The sequence below is a fragment of the Garra rufa genome, chromosome 1, assembly GCF_049309525.1.
Source record: "Garra rufa chromosome 1, GarRuf1.0, whole genome shotgun sequence".
Taxonomy (NCBI): domain Eukaryota; kingdom Metazoa; phylum Chordata; class Actinopteri; order Cypriniformes; family Cyprinidae; genus Garra; species Garra rufa.
In genome coordinates, this window is record NC_133361.1 from 38,107,412 (window position 1) to 38,126,171 (window position 18,760).

An 18,760-nucleotide genomic window follows, 5' to 3' on the forward strand; every position below is an offset into this window, starting at 1 on the left:
CTGTGAGTCCCAGTCCTCCCACTCTGGAATACTGCATACTGCAAGCCAAACTTACTGTGCCAGCCCCCTCCCTTCTACTGAACACGCTAAGTTTCCCGGTATCTGCATTCCAGTGCCTGTCACCCTAATGTTGTGTGTTAGACAGTAATGTAGGCGGGCAACCGAGAGTTAATCAGATATTCAGAGAAGAATAGGAAGCACTGAATCTTAACATGCAAGCAGGATTAAAGCCTTTTTACCCAGGGAAATTATGCTGAAAAGATTGAGGAGAGTGAGTCTTCTAGAGAGTCTTCATTCTGAATGGCAGAATCAACCTGACAAGAAAGCAAGAAGGAAAGAGGATGAAAAGAAAGAAGAGAAGCGTAGAAAAAGAAGCAAGGACAGAAAAGATGTAGTGAAAAGGAAATGGAAAAGAACGAAGAAAGATAGAAAGGGAGAGTGAATAAAAGGTAAACTTAAAGGAAGAAAAGTGAAAGGAAGGAGAAAGGAAGGAAAGGACAAGAGAGGATGGATGGGAAAATGAGAAAGAAAGACATGATGGAAAAGAGAGAAAAGAAGGAAGGAATGAAAAAATGAAATGAAAATAGAAGGAAGGAGGTAGAATGTGGGAATGAAAAGAGCAATAAATAAAGAAAGAAAGAAAATAATAGATAGCAAGTGAGGAAAAAAGAAGAAAACAAAACGAGAAAGGGAAATGGTAAGAGAGAAATGAAGGAGGGAAGGAAAACAAAGAATGAAAGAAAAGGAGGAAGTAAAGCAGTAGAAGGCAGGCAGGGAATGAGCAAGAAAGATCAAAAGAATAGGAAGCAAGTGAGGAAAACAGAAGAAAACTAAATGAGAGAAAAGAGGAAGAAATGAAGGAAAGAGGGAAGGAAAACAGAATGAAAGTTAAGGAAGGAAGGCGGTAGAAGGTGGGAAGGAAAAGAGCAAGAGAGAAAGAAAGAAAAAGAAAAAATAGGAAGCAAGCGAGGAAAACAGAAGATAACAAAAAGAGAGAAAGGAGAAGAAAGGAAGGTGGGAAGGAAAAGAGAAGCAAGAAAGAAAGTAAAGGCAAAAAATGTATGCTGAAAGAAAGAGAAAGCAAAAGGATGACAGAAAAACAGTATGTAAAGAAAAATAATGAAAAGACAGGAGAAAGAATGGATGGGGAAAGGGAAGCAGGAAATAAGTGAGGAAACAAGGGGGAAAAGAAAGTGGAAGTAAAAAGAAGGAAGGAATACAACTGACAGAAAGAAAAGGGGAAGCAAGTGAGGAAAACAGAAAAAAGAAGAAAGCAAGAAATTATGGTAAAGAGAAAGGAAAAATATAAGAAGTAAGGAAAGAAGGACAAAAAGAGGAGGAAGGAATGTAAAGGAGGGAAATGGAACTAGAAGAGAATGTAGAATAGATAGGAAGAAATAATTGTGGGGGGAGAATTAAATAGCAAGTGAAGAAAACAGAAAATAACACAAAAGGAAAAGGGCAAAAAGAAAGAGCGAGTGAGGAAAAGAAAAAGTAAGCCAGGTAAAGAGAAAAGATAAAAAGAAAACATTAAAACAACCTCAAAAGTGAAAGGAAGGGAAAAGGTAAAAAAAAAAACAAGAAGTGGAGACGGGTGAGGAACAGTAATACGGAGGTGTGCGAGCAGATTTGACGGCACAAACGGGTGACGAGCAAATAAGAAAATGTGTGTGTGATTCTGTGCTTCTCTTCCTGTTCTTGTGCTCTTCTTCCTGCCAATGTCTCTGTTCTGAGTTGTGTTCTCTAACTTCCCTGTATTCTTCTTACAGCGGGCGCATTCATTATAAGGATATGTACAGTTTATTGCGAGTTATCGACCCCCCTCTGGGCTTAGGCAAGAAATGTCCTCATAGGGTGGCCTGCAAGGTTTGACTTCCACTTAAAAACTAATATTACCTGCTAGCATCCAGAATGCAATGAATGTCGCTTACCTCCTCTTCTTTTTTTCTTTTCAACAATGTTTATGTACTCTCACCATTTCTACTTGCATTCTACTTGATATGACAATGAGAATGTGCAGGACAATGCCGACACTTACAGGAGCATGAACTAGTGCACTAGTGTGTATAGAACAAGCAAACGAGAAAAGCACTAAAGTGAAAGAAACAAACAAACAAATCCAAACGAATCAGCCATCTTTGATTTTTGTTTTGCTTGCTGTTGAGGCACGGCTAGGCCTAGCTGGTATGGTAGCGTGCATTGTTCTGGGTGGAGGGGGACAGAAACTGCATTGACATTAAACTTCATTACAACGCCCTGTCAGCAGCGGGACTTCATGCCTGTTCTGAAGCCGCATGCTCTTCTATGCAACCCGCCCCATTGCATAGAACGCCGTTTTAGCACTCAGACGTTGAGCACGCCCCCTCCCACCTCCCACCTCCCCTTACCCACAAATCTGACCGATCATCAGTCTTACGGCAGCCTAGTTTACCAAACCGCTCCTTTCGTCCAGGCCAATAACCTTCTTTTTGTTCTGTTCTGTTTTGTTCTCCTCCCCTCCCACTTCCCCTTCTCCTTCCTGGTCCCTTCTTTTTTTGATTTACCCCTTCTTCTCTTTCTCTTTCTCTCTCCCATGCACATTTCCTTTGGTTTTTGTTTTGTTTCGGTTGCCCAGTGGCAGAATCAGTTTCAGGGATATGTATGAGATGCTCAGGCACATGTCTCCTCCGTTAGGCCTGGGGAAGAAGTGCCCTGCACGGGTTGCCTACAAGGTAGAGGGCCTCCGAGTGGCCAGCGCTGTGTCTGTACTGTTGGTGTTTTCTCTTTATTTTCTCTCCTCCTTCGTTGTCTGACGGAGGCCGCTATTGTGATTCTGGTGGCAGGGCCGGGTTCGAGGGTGTTAGACCGAGGCGGGCCGATCCACAGGGAAGCGGGAACGGACAAACCTTCTCAGCACTTTTGCACCGTATGAAAACACATACACACACATAAACACCAACGCACACTTTCATAAGTGCTTCAAAAGGATCAAACCTAACATGTTTTTTAAATTACACATCATTATCAGTACATTAAAGCAAAATGCTTATGCTTTAATGTACAGCGGTGATCAATATTGCATTCAAATTCAAGATCTGAGATGCAAAAGTTGTGTCCCAAATGACGAACTACACACTATGCACTTATACTATGCACTATGTCCCTTACCGTCTAGTTATGAATTATATAATGTTAATCTGAGTCTGGTTGCCCTTTGCTGTGTAAGGAAAGCAGTGACAGCCAAGTGCATGAAGTGTTCAACATTCCACACTATTTGAACTACAAAATGGCATAGAATAGTGCATAAGTACGCAAATTGGGACGCATGTGAACACACACACACACACACACACACACACACGTATATTGTATATTCACATTATCACAAATGCACACACGCTCAAAAACACCTCAAATGTGCGTGTGCAGCAGTGGTAGGAAGGCCTGAAGGACTTTAGTCCTCCGAGTCCCTCAGCTCTGTGGATGCCGCTCTCTTAGGGACCTCCCTTTCCTCTTGGGACCAGCTCTCTGTCTCTCTCTCTTTTCGTTTACACACAGATAAGCACACATACGCAACAACACACATGTAATCCTTGGGTAGCGTTATGGCCCTACAACGTCATTTTGGTAACTCTTTTAAACAAATAATCCTTTTCCCACTTCTCTTTCTTCTGTCAATGCAGTTCTAATCTGTTTCCAGCCCCTCCTCTTTACATTCTGCCAATCATCTGCATGCTCTGCCTTCCAGGCCACTGGCCCCTCCCACAAAATACTCCTTTAGCTTTTTCTCTCTTTCTCCTTCTCTCTCTTTTGTCTGTCTGCAACCTTGCACTGACATTTCACCTGCCAGTAGACAGCTAAAAAAGTGCAAGAAATGAGATCTGCAACCCTCAACAAGTCTGGGATCTCCTTTCTCTTATCTTACACCCCCTTCATTTTTCTCTGTCCCATTTGATCTTCCATTTCGTAAACTATTTTTGCTCCATAGTGTTCAGTGATCTCCACCAGCATAAACATGTGGTGGCAGACCGACAATCTCTGTGTATTCAATATAGACAGGGTCTCTGTTGCCCCGCAACCTCAGTGGAATGAAGAACAGTGACCACAACCATTGCATTCACCCTCTTTCTCCCTGTCAAACATTAGGGCCCATAATAGAGGATCGCCTGTAGAGAATGTGACCAGCCTGTGGTAGAGCTTTCTATTTTTACGTTTCCTCTAGCTTTATCTTACGCTTCATTCTCCTTCGCCCTCGGATTTTCATGTAGCTTTTGAGCTCTCTTAAATTTGGTGTCACTGTCTCTGTCCTGTCTCTTTCATCACTTCCATCTCAACCATCCAATCTCCTCCTGTAAGCTGTCAGTCCTAAACCAACTTCCTGCTCCGGTATTCCTCTCTGGCAGCCCACTGCTTTTCTCTTTATCATTCGTAGCATTAAAGTATTACCCTTTCGCAGCAGGTAGCCGAATCCTCACTCTTAGCTCATCCTCTTCACGACAACAACTCACAAAGCCATTCCCTTTTTTGTTCTTTATTTATTTTTTTCTGGAGAATGCTGCTCTAACTTAAACCAATAGCCTGCACCCATCTTTTTTGCATTGAGAGACCAGAGAATCTGGATCGCGCTCTTGTTTTGTCCAGTAGCCCATCTATGATTGAGTCTCAATGACAGCAACCACTACTAAACCTAAATGAATGAGCTGAAATGAACCAACTAGATGATGCTTTCAGTGTTGGCTGCTCTGTTGCTTGTCCTGTGATGCATGCAACTGCATGATGCATGCTGGGAAAAAGGGGGAGTGGGGTGGAGGGTGAGTGTTTCTTCTGGGATGGAGCGGGATGGGGAGGCATCGGGTAACGTGGGTGATTGCATCGCAGAGGGTGACATGGTAACGGAAGGATTGAGGTAACATTTAACCCTGTGCAATGCAATTATGACTTATGTGTTTGAGTATAATCTTTCCCCAGATCAGTACAGGATGAATTGTACTTTAAAACACTGACATTTACGTAACAGTGTTTTAATTTATTACTTCATCCGCTGGTCTGAGTTTAATATGTGAACCTCCTCCCGGAAAAGCTCTTTGACTGACAACTCAGATGCTGATATGAAAACTAGATCATACAGATATGAATTTGATTTGTGGCATATACAGCCTCAGTTTTGTGGACTTCCACAAAACAGTGGTTTTTGACTGGTTTTGCTTCAAGTTTTACAAAACTAACAATTATGTACTTAAAATCAAACAGCTTATAATTCACTGTTGAAAATACATTGCGGTTGGCACAATCATGCTTATACGTGATTTTATTTGATTTTTGAGGTCATGTTAACCAGATTACAAATGAATTTGCAGAAAAATACTGCTAAAGAGCCTTTGAGGTCAGCAGCTAAACAAATAGGAATCATTTCCTCCTCAATTTTTTCAATTATTAGGGATGTGCCCAAATTCGAATACCGTGTTTGTAAGTAAATGAAGTGTATTACGGAACCATTAAACGGAGTAAATATTTATAAATATTTCTCTCACAATTATATTATATTATTGGGTAATTATACTGTATATAAATTGCAGGCATCAGGGAGCTGCTGTTAAAATGCAGGGCGTTGAAATCATTTTTATGTGTGCTCACTTTTTACTTTCACTTTCAAGATTCTCTGTGTATACTATGAAGCGGCAGTACTTACCACACATTTTACAAGATTAGAATCCAGATTTACTAAACAGGGCAAATTAGCGCATTAAAGAACACCGACGCAGCGCAAATTAGACATGTTTTTTAGGCATTAAATAATGCCGCAAATACCAGTCATTTGTTGAGCACGAATGTTAATAAATCACATTGTGTGTTTTATTTTAAAGTCTCCTCCCATAAATTTTGCATCTGAAAGGAAAACTCCTACAATGCATATTTAATAAGGTCTGGTACAAAAACCTCTGTGTCCATGCCTTTTCAGCGCAAATTCTTCACTGCACATCTTTAGTAAATCATGATAGTACTGTTTTAACACTAAAAGATAGTTTGTGCTGGCGCAAGCTGTTAGTAAATCTGGCCCTAGATGTTTCTCAGTTGTGCTCAGGATCTGCAAATCATTCACCATAGTCTGTGAAATTGTATGTCTTACAACGTAACAGGCTACCGCTAGTAAGCGGCTAACCATGTCCCTTTAGTGGCTCTGTAGAATGTGTTATTTGTTTTCTGTGACTTTCCAAATTTGGATTCACTATTCGGACACATCCCTATTGCTATATCTGTAAGCATTTGTGTTAGTTGTATTTGTAGAGAACAGACCTGCAACCCATTTTGGATTGTGACCAACCAGTTGAGAGCCACTGTTTTAGACCACAGAACTATTTTTTTATATATTAACTTCCACAGCAATCTCATAAACCATTAATCAGTCTCCTCCTCTGCCATGATTACTACACTACAACAGCTCTAAATTATTTCTTGCACTGAGTAACAAGGGTCACAGAGCTAACCCTGAAAATCCCTCCTTCCTTTCCCCTCCTATTTCCTCTCACACACCAAAAGCACACCCTACTTGGAGGTTCAAAGCACATGTATATCTCAGTAGTGCTGCTTGTCTAACTAGTCCCGATTGGCTCTCCACAGAGACTGTTGCGGATGGATCTGCCGGTTGCTGATGACAACACAGTGCACTTTAATTCCACCCTTATGGCCTTAATCCGAACTGCTCTCGACATCAAGATCGCCAAGGGTGGGGAAGGTTTGGCACTACATTCTTTCCACATTCATTGCTGTAGTTTGAACGGTTGATGTATTTGCCTACAGCTGTTTAAGTACAGAGGGGTCTGATATTTAAACCTAATCTAAATTTGGAAAGTCAAACCTCAAAGAAAAGTGACTTTGGGATCCCACTGTATATAATGATTTTGTGCACAGTACTTCTTAGGGATGTGCGATATATATCGTCGATATATATGGATTGTAATTGTTGTTTGAATGATATGCAATTTGACATTATCGAGTATGTTGCCAAAACCAAACCAAAACACGCCCAGAGAGTGCAAACATACAGATTAGACTGCTGTGGGAGCACATTTAGAGTTCACGCTTTCACTGTGTCATTTAGTCTATTAAAATACATTTATATTTCCTGCTAAATTCAAGATAAGGGGGCAAAAATGCCCAGTATGGCTTTTATGTCTTTTATATTTATATTATCTAATATAGCTAATATCAAATGAAAAGTGACGTTTTTCTCCAAAAATCTGCATGATTGCAAATGTTGTTGATTTGCAGAACAGTTCAATAAACAAGACGTTAATATAAAGAGAATTACATTTTAGACTGAACAGTTCTTGTTGCTGTGTTTCCGCAATTAAAGTAGTTTCAAACAAAGCCACAACAGAACTGTGTTGCATCTCAATACACGACAGTGTTTCGTTTGAACGAATCTGTTGAATGAATGACTCACTCTACTGGTGATTTTAAGTTTTAAGTTATATTTTAAGTTATATTTAAAGAGTAATCCCCCCCCCCCCCCCCCAATTCAAATATCACTATTCAAGCTTTTTTTTTTTTACATCACTACATTAAATATGCGATTATAACTGCAGGTTAAATGCATTCATATCCTACATTAAACATTCTGTGTAAATGCTTTTAAATGCCACTTCAGAAGCAGATTATGCATCTTTAGTTGATATTGATTTCATTTGATTGATAACAGCCCTATAGTGTCTTACAATTTGAATTTGTTGATTATATGTAAGAATTTGACACAAAAGACAATGCATACATTTTACTAGATTGGGGAAAAAATGGCCTTACAAAGGTAAAAAAAAAAAAAAAAGCCTATAAAAGGTAAAAATCTATTTTAAATTATTGGAAAAGTTCATTTCTGTTACTTTTGCAAACTAATCTCAGCACAGTCCTAAATCTGCTAAAGTACCAGCACAATAACATGCTCAGCAAATACTGTCTAATTATTGATAATGTCAATCTCCTAAATCACAATTTTTTGTCATTATCGCACACCCCTAGTACTTCTGCATTGATTTGGATGCTACATTGTTCAAACCTTAACCAAATTTTTTTGTGTGTGTGTTTGTGGAAATATGTTTTCATATATGTGTGTATGTGTACCTTTTGCTGTGTAAATAGGAGGTGTAGATAAGCACCAGATGGATGCTGAACTAAGGAAGGAGATGATGGCGATATGGCCTAATCTCTCTCAGAAGAATCTGGACCTTCTGGTGACACCCCACAAGTGTAAGTTACCCAGGAGGTTGGTGTGTTCACGGTGTCTTTCTTTTACCACCCAAGGACAGCTTCTCTCAGTCAGACCACTCACTGCTCTGCACCCCCTGATGGTCCAGGCCTGCACCTTTAGTTTCATTTTAGGCCTATATAGATACATACCACACATTTAGACTGCAGACTGATCACAGAAGAAGATATTCACTTAGAATGAATCGTAGAGACTGAAAGTGACAAAGTAAGTCTTATTCAGATGGATAAATAGATGCAATGCATATGCAAATGAAGATAGTAGTTGTGTAAAATATACTTCAGTTTTGTTATGAACAGCAAACACATAGCCTTTCAAAGTATACTCCAGTTGGTAGCGTGTGCTGTTTCTCTCCAAAATTATAAGCAATAAAAATGCAGATCTGGTTATCTTGGAACATCTGCACATAAGCATCAACATAGTCGTCTACTGTCATTGTCATCTCAAAAAGTTTGTTGTTGTACAAGCGGTTAGAAAAATCGGGTGTACTAGCATAATGAAATTTACGTCATACATACTATACACATACCGTAGTGTGCGCATAAGAACTAAATTACTTTGCATTTACTTAGGGCTTTAGTGGAGTATAAAAAGCATTGAAAATGTTTTACGAGCACCTGATGTGTTGCCGTTAGCTTTAGCTCCTCCTGATACATACGACTGCAACTTCACACACAATCTATGTTAAAGTGCTGCAAAACAACACTGATAACACACATTTGGGTATGTCTTGCTCACTATGCCTGAGACCAGGGGGTGCCTTACTATAGATCAACCCTCTATAGATGTCTTTTCACTACAGGTGTTATGAGATTCCTCACAAGATGTACGTAAAACAGTATGATTTAAAAATATGTATATATTGCACCACTAGTATGCTACCAATGAGAGGTATGTGCTAGCTCGCTGGTAAGACATGTTAAAATATGCTTAAAGCTAACAATCTTTTGAAATATGCTTAAAACTAGCTAGCGAATGCTAGCTAGATGCTCTAAAAAGCATGAGATAATGAGGTGGCATTGCTGGCGCACATTAGACAATAAAGCTTTTGGCAAAATCATAATGCTAGTAATATGAAAGTATGCTTTAGATGAGTTTGCAGCAAGCATGTAGTAATTTAGAACTGTATTGTTTGATGCTAATTTTTATCTTCATTGTTCTATGCAGATCCTATACAGAGGTGGTGACCATGGCTTTAAACACCACTAAGCATGGCATGTAAACCTAGTCTGAAGTTACTCTTAGTAACTTCTCCATGTGGTTCCATAAAGCGGCTAAGACCGTTTTTGGGAGACCGTTTTACTGTATCCAGGAATTATGCTGTAGTTTGCTATCAGTTCTTCCAATACTTTTGCACTTGAAACAGTAGAAATAGAGTATTTCAAAAATGAGTGAAGTGCGTAATATTTTAGGCATTTTAATCAGTCTGCTTGTGAAAAGACCATTGGCTCTGTGTGTGTCGATTTGACACTCTTTGTTTGTGCATGTGAGTTTGTGTTTTGTCTTGTGCACGTCCCGTCCGCACTCCCATCCCCCTCGCTCAGGGTCCATCTCACCTTGTCTAATCGTGCAGGGTAACTTGTCCGTTTCTCAGCAGCGACAGACCTGACAGTGGGAAAAATCTACGCTGCCATGATGATCATGGAGTATTATCGGCAAAGTAAAGCCAAACGGACACAGGCTCTCCACGATGAACAGGTATGCCGTCTTCCTCTCACTCTGCAATCACAATCTCAGTCTACAATGAGCTGTGACAAGCAATCTTCAGCTGTGCTAAGTACTTATTTTTACTAGGGATGCACGATATTTATCGGACAGATAAATTATCGACCGATATGGGTAAAAATGACGTCATTTTTACTGCTCCGATAAATAAATGAAACCCGATCCGATAAAGTACTCTTGCTGGTAAATCAATCAATCAGTCTGGTTTATCTGAGATTCATCTGCTTTCCGAATGCAAGTGACTGCAGCTGTAAACTGCAGTGACTCTCGGCCTTTGTCGCGTTTAATACGTCATCATCTGTGTCGTCATCATCGCCTTCGCAGGTCTGGAAGTTTTTCACGGTGGCAGAGGAGGACAATGCTACTGCCAGAGCCGGATTAAATAAATGGACTACACTAGGCAGGCTGCATTTTTTGGGCCCCCCTCCATCGATGTTTTTTATGAATTGAAATCTGAAACTTACCAAAGTTACTAATAAGTTAATTCACATTTTACATAGCCTAGTCTTTAGTTACAAATTGGTTGTTTGCATACCAAAATAAGTCATGTGTTGTATATTAAACAGTCTATCAGACTATTTTTTGATATTCATTATTTATACGTCATTACACGGCTCTATTAAATGCTATTAAATTATCCTCATCCATTGGGAGTGTCATTGTTAAGGCAGTAGTATCAGTAAATAACCAATAGGTGTCAGTAAACTATGTAAACAGAGCAAATAACTTTATCTGGTTTAGCTGGCGCATCTATACTGTATATATCAGTGATGCGCGGGTCAATGTATATACAACCCAAACCCGACCGACGTTTTCAACTAACCCGCCCGCAACTTGGACCGCAAAAAAAAAAAAAAAGTAAATTGTACCTGACCCGCTTTCTGACCCACATGTTTAATATTTGCGACTGACACCAGCGATTATGCGGCTATGCGGTGGAGATGCGTTCACTATCAAACATCATTCGGCATTTATTAGGTAATTTTGTCAAAAGAAATGTTCTTGATTAGAAGAAAATACATATTGTTCTTATTGTGATTTATTTGGTCTTTCCTTTATACAGAGTTAAATAGTTTGTTTTCGAAATACTCTAAATTATGTCAGTGATTCTGCGATGTTAAATATGATCAAGAATAATTTTATTTCGATTTACAGTGTAATAAAAGTTAAGAAAAATATTAGCCTGTAGCTAAATATATATAGACTACAAGCTAATTCCTTTTTTCTTAACTTTTAACTTTTTCTAAAAATTATCAAGAATATTTAAATCAACTTAATAGGCTAGGTTAACGAATTTTCTTATACAAACGAATGCACTTCAAAACGAAGTTTTCATATAGAAATTCAGGAATCACGAATATGACAAAATAATATTATTTTATATATATTAATAGTTTTATCAAATGAATAAGGAAATTATAGTGCTTTGAATTTATTAAGTAATGTTTAATTTCGTTCGTTTCGCTCTCTGGAAATGTAAAGAAAACATACCGTTTTTACATGAATTTCGTTATTAATCCCTGGTTTTAAACAAGCGTATATGAGATAATTTATATATTATTGCTTGAATAAACGTTTAAAAATAGTGCTAGAAATTTTAGAATTAAGGAAATTAAACAGACCTAGGCATTTAAAAAGACATAGTGAAATGTGTCTAATAATTCTATATATATATATAGTAGCCTATAAAAATGGCATTGCTCAGTTCAACCTGTTGGGAAATCGGGCATTTTTCTACATTTAATAACGCTTAACATTCAAAAGGTAAATATTATTCAGCCAATAAGTATATGTATTTCATAGAAAATCGTGTCTAGTACTATATAAATTACAAAGGTTTAATTGGCATCTTTATTTCAAACGACCCGACTGACTGCGACCCGAATATCATTAACAAAAAATCATTAAAATATTTGTTTATTCGTAACCGCGGGTGACAGCAGGCACCCGCTCATTTTGGATCAACCCGCGCATCACTGATATATATACAGTCATGGGCTGGCATTAATGTGACGTAATGTAACAGTCTATGGTTAAGATAAACATGGTCACTATTTTTAGTTAATTAATAAATATTGAAATAAATTGTAGATAGGACATTTGTACATTTTATTTTATTTAAATTTTTTTTTTTTTAATTTTTTTTTTGTCCCTCTGTCTGGGCCCCATCCCGCCAATCGGGCCCTAGGCACGTGCCTAGTTTGCCTTTGCGTTAATCCGGCTCTGGCTACTGCTATTTGCAACACATGTTTAGCAAGGATTCTGAGACGAGGTAAAAAGCCGTTAAGTTTTAACAATCTTATATCTCACTTCAGAGGTCGTCATCGCGGTGAATCTGTTTTAGGGGCCGTTCACATGTCGCGCCTAAAACGTGTGGAAAACGCTGAAGCGCCGCCTTCTCTTTCTTTCCGAAAACCCAAAGTCTTTGCCAAACTGCTCTGTAGTTTGAGCTCCAGTGGCGTCTGCCGTTGCTAAGCAGCCATGACATGCGCTCTCCATAAAGACGCGGTAGTTTCAGCAAAGAATAAATAGATTTTCAGCATTAAAATCGCTTGCAGTAGCTCTGTTATCAAATTTATTTAAAAATGTTTATTCCTGTACAGCTTTGATAAGCTGTTTCCCCACCTTGCCAGTGCTTTCAGTGTTATTAAGGGAAAGGATGAAGCTGATTGGTTGGTTCATGTCACATGACCTGCGTTGCGCTTGCAGTATTCTGAAGAGTTGAGACGTTTTTATTTCGATTCTGATGTTTTATTCCCCGCCTTGTACGATTTGGCTGCTGCACACATTCATAATATGATCAATAAGAATGGACTGCATGTAAGCTTTACCACAGACATTTGGACATCTGACTTTACTCCATGATGCACTTTTCATTTTTTCCAGGTTGACAAAATGTCAAAGCATTTTATTTTATTTAGAATTGTGGTGCCTTACACAAAAAAAAAAAAACATTTTTGAAGAGTCAGGACTGTTTGCTATGATTGTTAGACCCAGATATATAATATACATTTCATTAGTTTATCTTAGATTTTGTATTCTCCTCTGTGCACAAAATTATCATATAAAAATATGAATGTATTGGTTATCGGTATCGGTATCGGCATCGGCCAAAAGAAGGACTTAATTATCGGCTATCGGTATCGGTTAGAATTTTTCATATCGTGCATCCCTAATTTTTACCATTATAAAAACACACTTGTATCTTAGATAGTGAGCAAGTTACATGCCAGTGGATATGAAGCTATTGAGAAGGGCAAAACAACAACTCACCTTAAGATGAGGAACAACTGTAAATGTGTTGTGTTCTTACAGCTTGTCACAGTTCATGTGGAATCTGAGAATAATCTGTTCCTCCATATCAAATTTGAAGGGGTCATGAACTGAGAAATCAAAATTCCTGTGATCGTTTGACATATAAGAGGTCATTGTACTATAAAAACATCTACGTTTCAGAACTTTTTCGTTAGTCTAAAAACAGCTTTTATTGAAGCCAGTCTGTCAAAACGACAGGTTGTGGAATGTGCTACATTATGATGTAACTGTGTGGCTAAACAGCACCTTCACAGAAGAAGATCAACACTAGCTTCTACATCTCTGCCTGTTCAGCCCTTCACACATGTATTGGAAATAATGAGAGGGGCAAACACACGTCTACGTTGAAACAAAATAATAAAGATGGCTCATAAGAGAAGACGCTGTGTAGTGCCAAGATGTGGAAAAACAGTCTTTGCATTGCCTTCTTTCAAATCCCTAAATTATTTTTTATGAAGTTCCAGACCGCTTCAGTAAGAACTTGGTCTTTTGTTCACTTAATTTTACCGTGTATTCGTTTACAAACAAGACACAATTTGACGCTGGACTTTTAGAAAGATTAAAGCCCCACTAAGTAACTGTTTTTTACCTTAAAATAATGTTTCCGAACTCATGTCAGTGGTTCATCAACTCATAACAGGGTGAAACGGCACTTTCGTATTCGCTTTGCGACCCTCTATCAGCCATAACAGCACTATGTAAGTTTGGGTCGTCGGGTCGCGGTTTTGTAGTTCAAATGAGACTACAAATGCGACTTGCTTCACTGCAGGCTTCACAAAAGGTTTTCATACTTTTATAAAGTCATACAACATACTCTACCTTGTCACTGGACATCGTTATTTCCAAAGCCGGTCCTGGATAGCCTTTCAAACAAATAACGTGCATGTGACACGACGGTAGGCTAAATTATTTACGACAGCGGTAATGGACAATTCCGCTTCTAACCTGTAGAGGGAGCATTGAAGGAAAAGTTACTTAGTGTTGCTTTAAAACTAAAAGACGATGCTGTGCCGATTTTATAGGATCTAACAGTAATGCCACACCACGCAAGTGTGAGCAACTGTTTTTATTATGTGGTCACTATTGCTTTGTCTGTTATTACAGATCATTAATATGTACTGAGTATTTATGCGTCCATCTGTGAAGGATGTAGGCTGTCAAACATACACAACTATTAGCCAATCATAGCAGTGGGCATTTACTTTCGAGTCTACGCCTATTCAAACAGAGGGTTTAGATGAGGGGGATCAAAACAGGACAGAGAATAGCCTATTACTTTTAAATGATGATGTTTTTGATGTAAAAATCTTGATAACATTATAAGTGTACCTCAGAGAACAGTACAACATAATAAAAAAGGCAGTTCATGACCCCTTTAACAATGCATTTGCCTTGCCCTTTGCATTTTGGGATTGTAAGTGATAACTTTCTTAGTAGTCCAATAGATTTACCTGGTTCCTTTGAAAATTTGATGTTTATCTGCTTACCCCAGGCATCCAAGATCTAGGTGACTTTGTTTCTTCAGTAGAACTCAACGAGTAAAATATTCAGTAAAATATTTGATTTCTTCCAAGTGCAGTCATTTCCTAACTGAATTGTGAGTTCAGAAACATTTAGTTTAATCTCCTAAATTAGTAAAAACTATACATGCCGACGGATTTTAATAAAGGGAAGGGCAAATCTCATTTTACAATTTATCTTTCTTAGAAAACAGGATTTACAATCATAATCTAAGGATTTTGTGACTTAAATCACATCGGTGACATTTGTGGCATCCTTCCAAGAAGTGAAGGAAATAGAATAAACCTGGGAAGTCTTGTAAGAGGTTGCCCCTTAAAAGGATTTTACAATCTGTAAAGTACTGCATTGCATGATTACTCTCTTCCACATAAACCTCTAGATTAATAATTAATTGGCAAACTTATTGACTAACTGACTTAATTCCTCATTTTATGAAGTCACTTGGAGTGGGTGGTTTAACATTTCAGTATGTCCGATGGGTTGTTTTAATTATGTCCATTCATTCTTTCTGCTGAATAACAGAACAGTGTGTGTCCTGCTGTAATTGAATCCTAGGGGGTCAATGACTATTGAATATTAGCAGTTACTATGTTTTTGGTTACAGAAAGAGTATACAACATCATTGTTTGAGTTATTATTTTAGCAGTCAAACACAGTAAAAAAAGGTGTTTTTATAGACGACGAATAGTATGAATAGTAGAGTGTAATGCAACATGGGCCTGATCTGCATTTTATACTGTTTTGTTCTTGTGTGATCCACAACTACATCCACGTGAAAGTCAAACACAATTTTGTGGACATGTAGCTGGCCTGTACAATGTTAGTGGTAACCATGATGTTTCAAGTGGATGTAGCAGTTTTTGCAGATACCATTGAACTTGCTAAGCTTTTTCTCATACAGTCTCCTAATTCATCCATTAGATAGCGTTAAGTAAACAAGCTCGATCTGTGCATGTTGTTCACAGATGACTCCTTTTCTTTTATCAGCTCTCATTCTTTTATCAACTATTACTTCCTCTCATGAGATTTTAGTATGAAACCTGCCTTTACATGCTACATGCATTTTGTGTTTCTCACTGGTTAGGTTGATTTGTTTTTTCTTCTTCCTTCATTTTCCAAATCTCAAGGTGTCATTTTTAGCTGGTGGTACCAATTGTCTTCTTTATGGGTCGGATTCACACCAAAAACTTAGTAGTCGTACATCTGGGTGATACATAATCAGAAGGCTTGTTCTATCTTAAATAGCATATTGGCTGTAGTTACTGTAAATTACAGCTATGATTTGCGACTTTCTACTCATTTTGGTGGTGGGATTTGGGAGTGGGATATTCTCCTACTAGAAAGCATTCGATTGGACAAAAATATGTGTTGCAGGAGGAGACATCAATATTTTTGATCTGTTTTCTCAAAGACACAGACCCTAAATTTTAAGTGTTTGGAGTCAGTATGATTTTTAAAAATGTTTTTAAAAGAGGCCTCTTATGATTACAACGGCTGCTTGTATTTGCCAATAAATATAAAGTAAAAATAGTAATATTGTGAAATATTTTTACAATGTTAAATAGCTGTTTTCCGTTTTATTACATTTTAAAATATAATTTATTCCTGTGACGATGAAGCTGAATTTTCAGCATCATTACTCCAGTCTTCAGTGTCACATTATCCTTTATAAATCATTCTAATATGCTGAATTGCTGCTCAAAAAACATTTCTTAATATTATTAATGTTGAAAAGAGATAAAGAATAAGAGTTAAAACCATGGGTTTTTTCTCCAGGATTCTTTGATAAATAGAATGTCTTTACTGTCACTTTTGATGCATTTCATGTGACCCTATTGAATAAAAGAATACATTTAAAAAAAAATCTTACTGACCCTAAACTTTTAAAATTATCTGCTAAAACTGAATTTTGTCTGTTTAGATGTACACTAGCATACAGATTAACTTATAGCTAAGAAACATCCCAATCTACTGAATGACACCAAGATTTATCACCACTTTTTAGCAGCTAGTTGTTTACATAAACTCTTCATTTACTGGGACAGTGAAAGTAAATGAATTCTCAGCATGGTACCATCGGCAGATTTCAGGCAAAACAACTCACAGGATACCCATTTACCCATAATGCTCCTGGAATGCCTCCTGACTGACCGCTGCTGGATTCCCTCCCCATTCGCACATGGGATGCTCTGCATCCCATATCTTTCCCCAACCCCATTTTCCCATCAGCTTGCCTGATACCAGCTGTAGGCCATGTTGTATCTTACACAGAATCGAACGCCATTAATGTTTCAGCGCCTGGAGCCGCCGTCTCCAAGCCAGGATGTGGGACAGGGAGTCACCGGCCTACCCGAAACACAACAGCACCCTGCAAATCATCTGTGAGTAGCACCCTCTCAATTTGTGATGCGATCTGGGAAAACCCCTCGGATGTCCTGCTGGGACATTTTCAGGAAATAAAAAAAAATAGGTTGAATGTCAATTTTTTTTTTTTTAATCAAAATTAGGTTGTCATTTAATTCTATAACATCTTGGCAAAATTCACTTGTTTAGTACAGAAAAAAAATAGCGATTTATCGAAGCAAGCAAAAATGACTTTCTGTGTCTTTCTCTTATGTTACGAACACGCTGCAGTGGTGCTTTCTCTGAACACCTCAAAAACAGTTAATCTATCAGCATAAACCATGGAACATATTTAATAAAGATGTATTGATGCACATTTCCCACAAGTCATGTGTAAACTATGGCACGCAAAGTTTTATTTTTTTATATCGTGAGATGGTGGAGCACAACAACACAGTCTGAAGTACTGTAGCTGCTCACTTAAACGTTTCAATCCACTCAATCTGTCAGTGCCCTAAACGATGTAATAATGGGCGATTTCACATTCAGAGATCGGATCAGGATCGGATGATGAAGTTACTAAAGAGGAGGAGTCCGATGACAATATGTTACATGCGCAAACAGTTGTGCTGCGCTCGCTTTTCTAAGGCTACGTTTACATTAATCCGGATACATTTGAAAACGGAGTTTTCATTTTAAAACGCTCTCCGTCCACACTAGCGTTTCCAAGCGTTTTCCAAAAGTTTCTCATCCACACTGAAACGTAGAAAAACATCAAATTCACCTTACTGCGCATGCGTAAAGCCTCCAAAATTATACAGACATAATAAGTTTTCACGCAATTCTTCTGGCGGGATAATTTACGGAAATATCTCATCCTCCACTGACGCGTCTATATCGCGCTCATTCATATTTTATCTGAAAAAGCAGCTGTCGTCATGTTTTTTCAGGACAGCAAAAGTAAATTTTCTGTCATCATTTTAGGACTGTAATTTGAAGAGTGTAAAAGGTAAATCTCTTTAGCAGCTGTGTGACAGTGAAAAGCACAGGCACAATTACTGGTGTAAACATATATCTATTGGTACAATATGCGTCACATGACTAAATATGCGTCATCGTTTTCAAAAGCCTCCGTTTTCACAGTCCACACTACAACGCGAAAACGGCGTTTTCAAATTTATCCACTTTGGCCGGAGTTTTTAGAAATAATCGTTTTCTGTGATAAAAACGGGGTTTTCGTGTAAATGAGAGGCCAAACCGCAGGGAAATATCTGCGTTTTCCCTTCGTGTAAACGGGGCCTAAATGTAAACTACAAGGTACACTATTCGTGCTATCTAAACATACAAGGGCTGATCAAAAGTTCAGAGACTATGCCCATGATAAACAACGTTAGTCTGTTTGTGTAATGATGCAGTATTATCACTCCTGAATTTAACAGACAGCTCTCGTTAAACCCGTGAAGTGAAAGTAAAACCTCAAAAAGTCTAAATTTAAACTAGTTTGTCTCAAAATTCAATTCCTGAAAATCATAGCTATCAGCCAACTTACGACAGCCATAACTTTTGTTACGTTCAAGCTATGGACAAAATAATAACAGTTTTGGAAAGGGCACAGCT

General features: G+C 38.2%; 1 protein-coding gene across 1 annotated transcript in view; it reads left to right on the forward strand.

Moving 5' to 3' along the window:
• Positions 1 to 18,760, forward strand: part of cacna1aa (calcium channel, voltage-dependent, P/Q type, alpha 1A subunit, a) — a 137,578-nt gene that overhangs the window by 98,534 nt on the left and 20,284 nt on the right. Inside the window, exons 39-43 of the mRNA XM_073839715.1 lie at positions 1,770 to 1,866; positions 6,598 to 6,712; positions 8,113 to 8,220; positions 9,834 to 9,937; positions 17,072 to 17,181. Coding sequence (XP_073695816.1) covers positions 1,770 to 1,866; positions 6,598 to 6,712; positions 8,113 to 8,220; positions 9,834 to 9,937; positions 17,072 to 17,181 — 534 coding nt within the window. The remainder of the gene's footprint in view (positions 1 to 1,769; positions 1,867 to 6,597; positions 6,713 to 8,112; positions 8,221 to 9,833; positions 9,938 to 17,071; positions 17,182 to 18,760) is intronic.